At 36.9% G+C, this 13849-nt stretch overlaps 1 protein-coding gene across 2 annotated transcripts in view; it reads right to left on the bottom strand.

Annotated features, from left to right (window-relative positions):
• Nucleotides 1-13849, bottom strand: part of tcf12 (transcription factor 12) — a 161811-nt gene that overhangs the window by 119625 nt on the left and 28337 nt on the right. For both annotated transcript variants that reach the window (XM_051652619.1, XM_051652628.1), the window contains exon 4: nt 4649-4722. In XM_051652619.1, coding sequence (XP_051508579.1) covers nt 4649-4722 — 74 coding nt within the window. The remainder of the gene's footprint in view (nt 1-4648; nt 4723-13849) is intronic.

The following is a 13849-nucleotide window of genomic DNA, read 5'->3' as shown; positions in this document are numbered from 1 at the left end:
ACTACTTGTGTAATGCACAAAGTAAATGCCCTAAATGACTTGCCAAAACAATAGTTTGCTAATATTAAATCTGTGGAGTGGTTAAATAAATTAGTTTTAATGACTTCAACTTAAGTATACGTAAATGTCTGACTTCAACTGCATGTCCTTTTTTACTATAAATCTCCACTTTCACATTCTGAAAGTGAAAGTGGAGATTTATAGTAAAAAAGGATTGATCTTTTTCTCACCCAAAGTGGTCGCATCGCTTCAAAACACATATATAAAACCACAGGAGTCATATGGATTACTTTTATATGATTTTTGGAGCTTCAGAGATTTGGTCACAATTAACTTGCCTTGTATGGACCTACAGAGCTGAGATATTCTTCTAAAAATCTTTGTGTTCTGCAGAAGAAAGTCATACACATCTGGGATGGCATAAAAGTGAGTAAATGATGTGAGAATTTAAATTTTTGTGTAAACTATCCCTTTAATTAATAATTCATGCCCCAGAGGGCTAATATCACACAACCAATTTGAGATTGAACGATAGTTTGTGAGTATAGCTCAAGTGTAGAGGCAATCTCACCATCAGCCGGCCTAAACTGTGCCACACAACATTGGACAGGAACTCATCCTCATAAAAAGGATAAAAGTAATGGGCATTTGTGCAAATAAGTGGTGGGAATTTTTCTGCTGGAGGCACTGGCCTGGAAATCATAATGATTATATTCCAGGTCGAATCCAGGAAATGACAAATAACAGCAAATATTTCTTTGGAAACGCGAGTATACAAACACTGATTGTGCATTTGTGCACAATTTGAAGCTTGTGTGCATGCATATACACTGTATGGAGGTGCAAACAGCTGTCTGTTGATGCCCATCCCCAGCAATGTCACAACCACCAAATTCCATGCACCCAGAGCACAGATATCTCAAGCGTCTCCATCTTATAATTCAAATCAGGCCAGCGGCAGAGGCAACGCCTGTAGAAGTGCGGTGGGGAAGGGCATCGGAAATAAACAAGACAATGTGGTGTGAGAGCCTCTGACATTTGACTGATATCTGATAGAAAGTGACAGGAGACTGACATGAAATGAGATTCATACAGGGCACCCTGAACACATCGCCGTGAAAAAGACAAACAAACAAACAGGAAGCAAGAGTTCTTCACACTGTGCACTGGGGTTGAGCGCAAAATTAAAATCACAACCATGGCTGATTTTTTTTTTTTCTTATTTTGATGAGGTGGATTTCATTTGCATGCATGAAAACCTATCCAAGCTTATGGTATGTCTGAAATGCATCACTGGTTCCTGCAAGCCTGGAAAAAATGTAACCGTTTGTTAATTGTCATGATTACTACTGTCAAGTAGGGTTCATGTTCTATGAATGCATTGTTAGAGTAAGAAAATCAATGTTTTCTTTGCGGTGTTCTTTGAGCAGAACAGTCACTTTGAAATACTCTCATTACAATCCTCTACGGACATGTTGGAGAATTAATCGCCATTGGCTAGTAAATTTTTGTTTTTACTTGCCAGACTTTTGAACTGAAACTGAACTGAAAACTAAAAAAAGATATTAAGAAAACCGAGAAGGGGGCATCATCATATATACACTACCGGTCAAAAGTTTTGAAACATTTTTTTTTCACATTTAGAATAATAGTAAAGTCATCAAAACTATGGAATAACATAAATGAAACTATGGGAATTATGTTGTGACTAAACAAAATCCAAAATAAATCAAAACTGTGTTATATTTTAGCATCTTCAAAGTAGTCACCCTTTGTCTAGAATTTGCAGACATGTACTCTTGACATTTTCTCAACCAACTTCTTGAGGTATCACCCTGGTATGCATTTTAAACAGTATTGAAGGAGTTCCCATCTATGTTGGGCACTTATTGGCTGATTTTCTTTATTATTTGGTCCAAGTCATCAATTTCAAAAACGTTTTTAAAATTTTTTTTTTTAATTACATTTTAGTTTTATAATGAAATAAATTAATATGGTGGCACAATTATATTTTTGTCTACAAAACTAATTTCAAACATTTAAGCATACGCCTTCAGATCAAAAGATTGTTAAGCTCATGAGAAACATTTCAGTCAAGTGTTTCAAAACTTTTGACCGGTAGTGTATATATAATCATATATAATTTATTCGTTTTCATATATATGATTTCACCCAATATAGTATGCAACATTTTTCATATTTCCCTTTTGATCCTTTTAATAACATTCTAGCTTGTGTACAAATGTGCAAATTTCACATTCTATCAATTTATATGATGTCATAAAAATTGCATTTTTAATAATGATACAAGCTGTTGTCACTGTTTAAAATTTCATACAAATTTTTAACAAAATATTCACAAGGTTGAAACCTAATGAAAATAGAATTAATAGTTATCTTATAAAAATAATAATTTAAGTGCTACTATATCAAAACTACTATGCAAAAAAAAAAAAAAAAAACTTGTGTTCGGATTTGGAGGGGAGGGTCTCTGTTTCATGACAACATACATAAATCACTATGTCAGTGTGTCACCTCATGATAATAAAGCACAACAAAGTCAGAAAAGACAAAGAAAGCACGAAAAAATGGTGCGCTGTTTCTCCCAGAAGCGGTTGAAATGTAATCTAAGCACAAATGCAACATGTCAAGCAGAATTATCTGTTATTTTCGTGTATTACCTGAATTAAAGGAGCTTGGTGTTTGTGCTTGTCATCTGTGTTGATATCAGACACACTAACGAAGATCCGTGAAGCTCTTGTGATTGTGTATGTATCCGCTTTTTATCATTTTCCGATCGGACGGTTATTTCCGATAAGATGCTCGTAAACAGCAAAATTTAAACTCGTTTTAGCGCAGCATTTGATTGACAGGTGAGGGGTGGCACTTCACTGCTGCCGGGATGCATACAGGACGGGTTAGCGTTTACACCTCAAATGCGGTGTACACACATGCGTTTTTGACCACATTCATATGTCGTCACAAAATGTTTTAGACCCCATTTAGACCTGTATTTAGGGCTGACCACATATGATCGGAAACGCATCTTAATACCAGTTGGAAACGGGGACTAAGAGAATGGCTGCTCCGTGAGCAAGTGTTTACGGTTGAATAAGAGCACATTAACGAGAGAGAAGTTGCACAGTGGTTTTTCCATCATCCGTGCAAAGTATGATTGGAAATAATGTTTCTTTTTATCTTTTTGATCACCAACTGACTGTAAATAACAAAGAATTTTAAAAGAGACATGATATGAAACTGGAGTGCCTGGGTCTCATCTTTGGACACAAAATACACTGAACGCAGCAAACGGAAACTTTTACTTGCATAATGTGTATCGACATACATGTACAAATATTTATTCTACAAATTCTCAAATTCAAATCTATAACCTCTCGAGTTTTGCAACACTTTTACCTTCTAACAGATGTCCAACAGGCGCGTTACTGGTTAACAGACATCGTTAAATGCAATGTCAATCCCATTTCACGGCTGAACTAAAGCGATGGTGACAGCGCAATCAGGACAGATTTGGACCCATCGCAGCCAAATAAGGTCAATTTCCTTCAGGGCGTGTGCGCTCACGAGACACAACACGCTGTAAAAGACGAGGCTGAATTCTTAATCGCCAGCTTCTTATTCAGTAAAAAGAATCGCGCCGCTCAAGTTCTTCTTCACCACTACACAACTCAATCTCTGGCGAGTAAAATCTGAATATTTACTCACCAGAGGCTAATAAAATACATATTTTACTCGCATAGCGCGAAATTTGGTCACATATGTGAGTGATTTACTTGCTATGTATAGGGCTGCATTAGAAAAAAAGGAAAATTATAGAAAAGACCTCTAGCATTTACTGGACCTCATTGGTAAAATGGGGAAAAAACAATAGGGGAGACTACGGCTAGTTGTCACACTTTTTAATCCAGCAAATATTTCTCATGGTAGAATTTCTGTTTAGGAAAATACATACAAAGCTATTGAACAAAGATACAGTTCAATGAACACACATTACTTTGTGACAACATTTCCCAATAGAGGGGTTAAAATCTACATGCATGAATGGATGTTAGTTTGGTTTTATTAGGTTCATCTGATTACCCAACAGCTATAGAACAAATATGATACTGGAATTTTAGTTTTGGAGGATTGCACAAAAACTATTCTAATTTAAGAGAGTTTTGAAGTAGGTGTTTGAAATCTACATGCAAAACCACTGCTAGAGAAAACACACTTTTGTATAAATGGACTTTTGTCTCAAAATCTTATAGTTACTGAGATTTAGCCCTTGTGACAACTAGCCACAGTTTTTCCTATAAATAAACACCTGCCAAATAAACAATATTAAATAAAGTCAAGTTGCCATCCTGACAATTTTTAGGGAGAAAACGTATATGTAAACTGAGCATTTCTACCCAGAGAAGCTTAGTTAGTTGGCGTTCTTCTATATGTTTATCAGAGGAATTAAATGCATCTATCAAATGTCAATATAGAGCTGGCGAGCAAATCAGATGCAAATGTTTGCTGTGGAAGGATAACTCTGAACTGGACTAATTAAAATGTAATACACATTTGCCATTGTGTTATAGTGTTAGGTGGTGTGCAGTGTGTATATAAGGTGAGGGAGGTGAGGAGAGACCGGTCTTACCCTGGAGGACTCGTAGGACGGGCTGGACTGGCCACCTGAGGCCCATGACGCCTGGCTTGTCCTCTCATCCATACCTGTCCAAAAACACAGATTAACAACTCCATCAAAAACATGCCCTACTCCATCCAACACAAACACACATTTAACACAGACAGAGACATGGTGTACAATCAAATTATTTTGATTTACCAAATTAACCTTTACACGGAGTGTTCAATAAAGGTTTAGTAAACCCATCATTGCTTGGGTGTTATTTGTTAGTTTTTGTTTTGACAGTTCAGATCATATAGTTTAGAATTTTATGACCAATCTTTGCAGAAATCCTGCTTAATTGCTTATTCCTGCAACTGTAAATCTCTGAAGTGTTATTTTTCCCTCAGAAGTACTATATTTGTGAGGATTGGAAATGTTGAGCTCATGGTGAGCGGTCATGTCCACCGCGGCTCTTCCTGGCACGTATAAAGAGAGAGTGCAATGGAGCTGCTAATCCGTCATACTTCCATTCAAAGGCTGCACTTTACAAGCATGTAACCCAACCACAGTGCGTCATTTATTTTGCTTCACATAAATCACTTTCAAAAATGCATTGTTCCCTTTCCTGCGCTGATGCACTCACGTTCATGTTGGTGCAGCCGGGTGCTCGGAGTTGTCAGTGATATATTGCTGAAGCTCGTCAAAACAGCTGAACGCTGAAACTTTGATAAACCTCATATTTTACGATGCCACTCAGTTTCAAAAGACAGCCACAGAAAATACAGAAATACATAAATAAATCAAAACGTAAAGTTGACTTGATTCAACATCTGGTACGTGATGAACAAATACAATATCTGGCTTTGAAAATTACATTTGGTTGAGGCTGTTGGGTAAAGATATGTGATTGCCGGCTTCTTCAGGCTGTTTGAGCCAATATTGTGTTGCAGGTAACAACATTCCGCTTCTCAGTCTCATGTATGAGCCCCAAAATTGCAGAGAAAGAAAACATCAATATCTCTCCACACTATTGATAATCCATGTTTGCAATTTCAACAATTCTTTCTTATCAGATTCCAGCCTGTTATAACATGCAACATGGAGCAAATGTTGGTACACAATTTTGGAGAATTGAGGTGGTCTTTACAGAAATACTGAGCAGAGGTTTCATAATAATATCGACAATATACAAACCTTCACTGCTGTGAATGATCGTATTGCATGGCTGAGCATGATATAAACTAAGATGCAACATCAGCTAAGCAATTAGATGAATCTATCAGAGCCTGAAATTCATTTCTGAAAATGGGGAATTCCTCCCTTACATGGCTCATATGGGGGGGATTTACGCACTAAAGCATCTGAAATTTCAAAACAATCTCAACTAAATCTCACGGGGCGCTACTTTTCTCAATTTGTACCTCGTTTTATTTAGATGGGATGAGTTTTAAAGTATGAAGCCTACATATTGGCCTTCAGTCACCTGCAGTCCCAGAATGACATAATGTAATCATGTGCTGACTTACATTTATGTTGTAGTTCTTGTGAGATACCTTTAACAAATTCTTTAACAAAAGGGCAGTTCACCCAAAAATTAAATGTTAGTCACCGTTTACTGTCACTGTAACTTTTTTCATTCTATGAAAGTAAATGGTGACTGAAACTAACATTCTCCCAAACATCTCCTTTTCAGTTTCATGGAAGAATGAAATCATACAGGTTTGCAACAACATGTTGGTGAGTACTGATGACAGAATTTAAATTTTGGGTGAATAAGCATTTTAAGAGTTAAAGTCCATTCTCACCAGTTAAATTAAAGATGCAAAAGTATGCAACTTTTTCAGGGTTAAAATACTTTCTTCTGTCCCAACGTAATATATGCAGAGACAACTATAAGTAAGCCATTCAAAGGTTAATTTTCTCGAAAACTGTAATCACTGTCGCTATAAAAATTCCTGCGTTTATTTTGAGCGACCCGCTTAAACCTGCTCCAACAACGTTTATCAATCAATGGCATGAGTTGGGGGCGGGACTATCTGACTGCTTGAATAACTGCAGACGAGGGGCGAATTCAGAAAGCTGTTTTGAAAATATAACTTATTTTTGCAATTCCATTCAGTGGCACTAGTATCGAAGAAATGACATACTTCAGCTTTACAAATGGCAGTTTAGCATTGACAAAATGCATTGAAAATGTAAACGGATGAAATCCAGAGCAAGAACCTTGCTGCTCAGTTATGATGTATATTGAAAACAGATAATACAGTATGTATATTATATATATATATATATATATATATATATATATATATATATATATATATATATATATATATATATATACATATACACACACACACTCACTATATATACACACACACACACACACTCACTATATATATATATATATATATATATATATATATATATATATATATATATCACACACACACACACACACACACACACACACACACACACACTCACTATATATATATATATATACACACACACACACACACACACACACACACACACACACTCACTATATATATATATATATATATATATACTGTATATATTAATATATAGATATATAATATATTTTCACCGTATGTATTTTATTAATATTACTGTATTATTATTAAAGTAATTTATTACATTCTTATTAAAATTTATTGATTCACACAGCAGTTCTGGTATCTTTACACAAAGCATTTTTGCCATTTCTGCCTTTCTTGTCAGAGGTGCTGTAATCTGAAGGAGCGCCACGATGTCACGAGGCAAAACGAGATTGCACCAACATTGCGCTGTGGCAACGTAGACATCCTTGTTGATTATAAACAGGAGCGATAGCTTTATCGCATCGCTCGCTTACAGAGGCGAGGTATAACGCCATTTACATGTCAAACTAACAGGTTTATGAAGGTCATCTGTAACATCTTAAGTTCAGTAAATATGCGCTTCCTCACAACGTGCACTTACACTGAACTCAAGTATTCAATGAAATGCTGATAACTGCACGAGAGAGAGAGTGTACAGAGCAAAGCAGAGTGTGTTGCACTGCAGGTCATTCAGTACTGCGGCCAATTTAAACCCATAAAACATTAGGACCATACTTCACAAAAATAGCATGTTTCTGCATATTGTTTGGTAATATGACGTGAAATATTACTGACTCAAAGAAAACTATAAAGTACACAAAGTCTTATTTTTTTCAAATGTCAAGGCTTATAATCAGAGCTTATGCATAAAACAAATAAATAAAAGCAAAAAAAGAAGCAGCAAACACTGCATTATGAGGCAGAGGCAGATTTGGGCCTGCAGAGGTGTAATTCATTCAGTTTTGGAGCATGTGTTTAGTATTTGCAACATAGGATATGACCTCATAGGGAAGTTCCTCTCTGAGGACCAGTGAGGAATTTCATATATCCTAACAACACTATCAATCAGTTTTATTCCTGCAAGAATTATCAAACAATCATGTGGTATATAAATATCAAACAAACCAATGATCCTTCTCATATGAGATGTTTTGGGCATGAAATGCTAACTCTGACAGGTTTTCATGAAGAGAAGCGTGCATGTGTGTGCGCGCGTGTGTGCGTGTGGGTGTAAGTGAGAGAAAGAGAGAGAGAAACAACCTCCTCCTTTCTGTAGTTTAGTTTGTTATGAGTCAGCTGCTCAATTTTACCATCTGCCAAATCACTGAGGACCGATGTCATGAGATGTTCCATGTCAAGGTCAGTGATTGAAAAAACTTGCCATTTCCCGAACGACTAATTTACAACTGCTCTTATTCTTGAGCCAGTCTAGCAGCGCTGAGCTTTACCTACCACTTTAGTTTCTCTTAGCGGCCATTCATCACTTTTATACAAGTAGTCTGCCCCACAATCCATGTGTGAGAGGTTTATAAAACACGCAGCCGTCCCACTTGCCTAGTGTGAAACATTACTGCTGCAAGAGCCGACGGTCCCATTCACAGCAGCTTACACAACCAACACACTCATTTATTCACAATCCCCAGTTCTCTTGTATATCGCTTAACAGAGAACAATTTCCTTGAGGGCCAAACTGAACCTTTTTTCTACAAAGGCCTTTGAACATGTTCAAAATTTGCACATGCTCAAATGTATTTACAATCTAGCCTCTGTGACATGGGTGCTTGTGAAATACTTCGACCAACCAATGTCTTTATTTTCTTTTAACTGATGCAGAACCCTTCCGTATACTCATGGAAAAACAGATATTTAGTTGGGCAAGTAATAGTAGCTTGTTTGTTGCTGGTCCAAGATGATCTAACAGGTCAAAACAAGGTCCACCAGCTGGTAGTCCAGCTGATCAACCATCTATTGATTGGCATCAATATAGTGCAACAGTCTGTTTCCAGAAGTAAAAATCATATTAATTTTTTTCATATAAGAATTGATTTTCAACGATAAATATATAAACATTTAAAGACAAACCTGCCATGAGCTCCGAGGTTGTTCATCGATGGTATACGCTTTTGTTGAAGACATCCGTCTGCATTGTCAACTTCACTGTTAAAAAATCAAGTTTGACAGCAGAATTCCTGGTAAACAACTCGATTACCCATGGTGTAGCAGAGAAAGATCCACCAATCAGAGAACCACAGCCAACAAAGCCCACGAAAAGAGCCTTGGAGCGACAGCTCCCTCCCATGACGTACAGTGAATGTTGCAATCGAGTCGGTCTCTCTTCACCCTTAAACTACTTATCTATTTGTACATATCGGAATATTTTGCAATAAATGTCAAATATACTGTTTCTATACTTATTCTATACTAATCAACAACCTAAAATCAATAGTTTTATATATTTCGTTTTTTGTTCAATGACATCATTCGCAGTGCTTCATGGGATTGTAGTTTGTGCCCTCGTGAAAGATGGTAAGTACACAGTCTTGTACCTTTGTCTTTTTGTCCAATTTTCAAATACTTTTTTGCCTAAAAACAAAGTTTGTGATATTATGACTCACCTCAGAGCTGGCTGGTTTGGTTCATGGCTTACAACTCTTTTATGAAGACTTTTATGAAAAGTCTATGGGGAAAATGAATGGGAAAAATACTTCCGGATCCCAGACGGCTGAATAAGTGGGCGGGCACTATAGAGCGCAACAGTCTGGTTCAGGAAATTAAAATCCGATTCATTTTTTTATAGGGGAATTGATTATTAATGATAACTAATAAACCTTTAAAAACAGACCTACCATGAGCTCCGAGGTTGCTAATCGATGGTTTATGCTTCTATTGAAGCCATCAGTCTGCCTAAGATTTTCAAGATTTTTAAAACTGCAATCATTTTTTTAAAATCGTGTTTAATAGCAGAATTCCTGGTGAGGAACTACACTACCCATAATCCTGAGAAGAAAAATCCACCTATCAGAGATAAGCAGCAAGGAAACAGAGCCAAGCAGCGATCTGAAAATTTTAGTGATATGAAAATCAACAACTTTAAATCAATAGCTTTATATTTTTCCATTATCCATTTCCATAAGTACACAGTCTTGTACCTTTTGTCCGATTTTCAATTACTTTTTTTGCTTCAAATCAATGTTTGTAATGCTGTGATTCACTTGGAACTGGTTGGTCTGGTCCATGTCTTAGAACTCTTTTATGAAGGATTTTATGGAAAAATGAATTAACACTTTTGGCTGAAAGATGTGGGTGGGCCCTGTTGCGCTCAATAAAAACTGTGCAAAACCAGCTATCATCAGAAGCTGGATTTTTCAGCAGGGCATGTACTAATTGCCCTCTTTTCCCCAGCACCACCAGCTATATCCAATATGTATCATATAGCACATCTTTATAATTAGTTTCTAGGCGTAATTTTATATGCTTAATTATGAAAATTAGCTCCAAAATAAATGCAAATTTTCGCACATAGGCATCCCGACCTAACTGCTGTGGATTCTGTGCTTGAGCACGATGCCAAAGCACGTTCATTTGCATGCAGCTCCCGTCCAGAGTAGGATTTAAATATGGATTTAACTTGGCATGGGCTCTGCCTTGCAAGAAAATCTTTGTCTTTCCTGTTTTAGCGTCTGGCAACCGTGAGAGACTCTAACAATGCTTTACTTTTGCATTTTCAGACTAATCAAGACTTTTTCCTCTAATTTGCTTTCATAGATTACTGGTGGATTTTAAGAGGTGTCTTTATCCTGTGTCAGCTTTAATGATGAAAATAAACATGATGAAAACCGTCTGTTAGACCATCCGGTATTGCACGGCAATGTTAATAACAAAAAGAATAGCCAAGCGAGTGCTTATATTTACAGTAGGCTGAAGTTATAGAGGAGACTGCAGCCATTTGTAACCATATGAGGCCAATCACTTAGAAATATTTGAGAAGTTTAGCATTTTAATCTCAAGTACGATAATCATAAAGAGACATAAAAAAGAAATTGCATAACTCCATCTCTTTAAATGTAACATGATAATTCTTTATGCTCAGGTAGCAGATGGCTATGTGGTTAAAGGGATAATTCACCAAAAAATGAAATTTCTGTCATCATTTACTGACCCTCAAGTTGTTCCAAACCTATGACTTTCTTACTTTTGTGGAAAGCAAAAGCAGTGGTTGGCAGAATGTTATGGCCTGACAGCATTAGTCACCATTCACTTTTACTGCATTTTTTTTCCCCATACAGTGAAAGTAAATGCTGACCGAGACTGAGCCTCAGCATCTACACCAAAGATGCTAAACAAGGTGAACGATTTGCAATGATGACCAACTCAATGATAGGAACATACATGTAACAGTGAATTAAACTGAAAACTATTTTACGTCAAATGCAGCACATACAAACTCAAACTTGACTAAGAGGCAAATATTTCTCTTGGCACAGGATGCCTCTTTTCTGGAGTTTAATTGTCGAACAGGTGTCCACACCCCTCCACAACAGATGCACAGTGAGGGGGGTGGAAGGAAGGGCAATGTACCAATTGTTCCTGAAGTGAGCGACTCTTTTACATGCTCTGGCAATGACGGTGGCTGAAAAAAATAGACGCATTCATTACTTCAATTGACCGTTGCCTGCCACTGCCGCGAAAACAAGCACGCCAGACGTAACATTACAAAGCCCAAGGACTGAGTCGTTCGGTGGAATTTATTTCTTGCCAAACTGCCACAGAAACCAAACATTCCACTCACAGGCCCAACGGCCACTGCACCGGGGATTCAGCGGAGGAGCTGCAATCAATACAGAACCGCGGGGAGGAAGCAGCGAGCAGATAAACGAGGCATGCCTCACTGGCCTCATCAGGAGGGGCAATGAAATCCCAGGTCTGAGCCGTGCTCTGGGAGTGAGATGGCCGCACATCTCTTATTAGTGAGCAAGACTGATACAGTACTGAAGAAGTACACTTCTCAATTACTCATCGAAATTAATATAGCACAACTAAAGGAGACTTAAAAATACTTAGTGGAAAAGAAAACAATTACAAAACCTGAATGGTCGATAAATCTAAAAAACAATGATATGTGATATTACATTTGGGCATGGGTGTATAGTTGGGTATGGACCAATGTTCGAATTCAGGGGGGCCTGGGAGGGGTTTCGGAACTACTATAAGAGTTCGGCTAGGTCGGGTGGGGGTATGGGGGTGTAGGAGTGCTAACACTGGGTCCCATTCAATAATAAATTGGGAAGAAAAACCTTTAAAGGTATAGTTCACCCAAAAATTAAAATTCTCACATCATTTACTCACCCTCATGTCATCCCAGATGTGTATGAATTTCTTTCTTCTGCTGAACACAAATAAAGATTTTTAGAAGAATTTTTCAGCTCTGTTGGTCCATACAATGCAAGTGAATGGTGACCAGAACTTTGAATCTTCAAAAGTCGCAAAGACAGAATGAAAGTAATCCATATGACTCCAGTGGTTAAATCTATGTCTTCTGAAGAGATAGGTGTGGGTGAGAAACAGATCAATATTTAAGTCCTTATATATATCTATATCTATATATATTATATATATCTATATATATCTATATATATATATATATATATATATCTCCACCTTTGAGCTGTAGGTGGCAATATGCACAAAGAATGTGAACTGCCAAAAAATCATAATAACCCTTGTGTTACCCTAAACCAAGGATAGTCAACTTTTTTTTTATAATTGAAAAAATATATTTTAATTACATATATTAATGAGGCGAGTAGACTAAGCCAGTGTTCTCAACCTTTTTTATAGCAAGGCCCTTCATTTCCTCTGGTATTTTTGCTGTAATGATGACAAAACTGCATGTTTTCAAACTTTATTAACAGAAACCAGAAAAGTCCATATCCTATATAAATTAATTTTGTGACTTTTGTTTTTCAACAAAAACAGTTATTGAAGGGAGTTATTGAAGTAAAATAAGAAATATGATGTCAGTTTATGTGTTGTAAACCTTTATTTTTAAAGGGTTTTAGCCATTTTGTTAATTTTGATCATTATAATACAGCTTATAAAGGTATTTTAAGTAATTTTAAGGCACCCTTGGAAGTTTGCTGAGGCCCCCTAGTGGGCCGCAGCACCCTGGTTGAGAACCACTGGACTAAGCTAAATATGATATTTAATACATATCATATACATACATCATGGACACATGTAATTAACAAGAATAAAATAAAACACATTATATAAATATATAGCTTTAATTCTTGTGGAAGTGTGGTTCTCTGAAAAATAAAAACTGTGTTTTACACTCACTGAGCACTTTATTAGGAACACTATGTTCCTAATAAAGTGCCTAACATGGTCTTCTGCTGTTGGAGTCCATCAAGGTTCGACATATTGTGCATACTAAGATGCTATTCTGTTCACTACAATTGTACAGAGTGGTTATCTGAGTTACCGTAGCCTTTCTGTCAGCTCAAAACCTGACTGGCCATTCACTGTTGACCTCGCTCATCAACACAGCATTTCCATCCGCAGAACTGCCGCTTCCTGGATGTTTTTTGTTTTTGGCACCATTCGGAGTAAACTCTAGAGACTGTTGTGCGTGAAAGTCCCAGGAGATCAGCAGTTACAGAAATACTCAAACCAGCCCATCTGGCACCAACAATCATGCCACGGTCGAAATCACATTTTTTCTCCATTCTGATGGTTGATGTGAACATTAACTGACCCATAGCTGCATGATTTTATGCATTGCACTGCTGCTACATAATTGGCTGATTATATAATTGCATAAATAAGTAGGTGTACAGATGTT

This window comes from Myxocyprinus asiaticus, chromosome 2, assembly GCF_019703515.2.
Source record: "Myxocyprinus asiaticus isolate MX2 ecotype Aquarium Trade chromosome 2, UBuf_Myxa_2, whole genome shotgun sequence".
Lineage (NCBI taxonomy): Eukaryota > Metazoa > Chordata > Actinopteri > Cypriniformes > Catostomidae > Myxocyprinus > Myxocyprinus asiaticus.
This window is presented reverse-complemented; position numbering and strand designations above follow the sequence as displayed.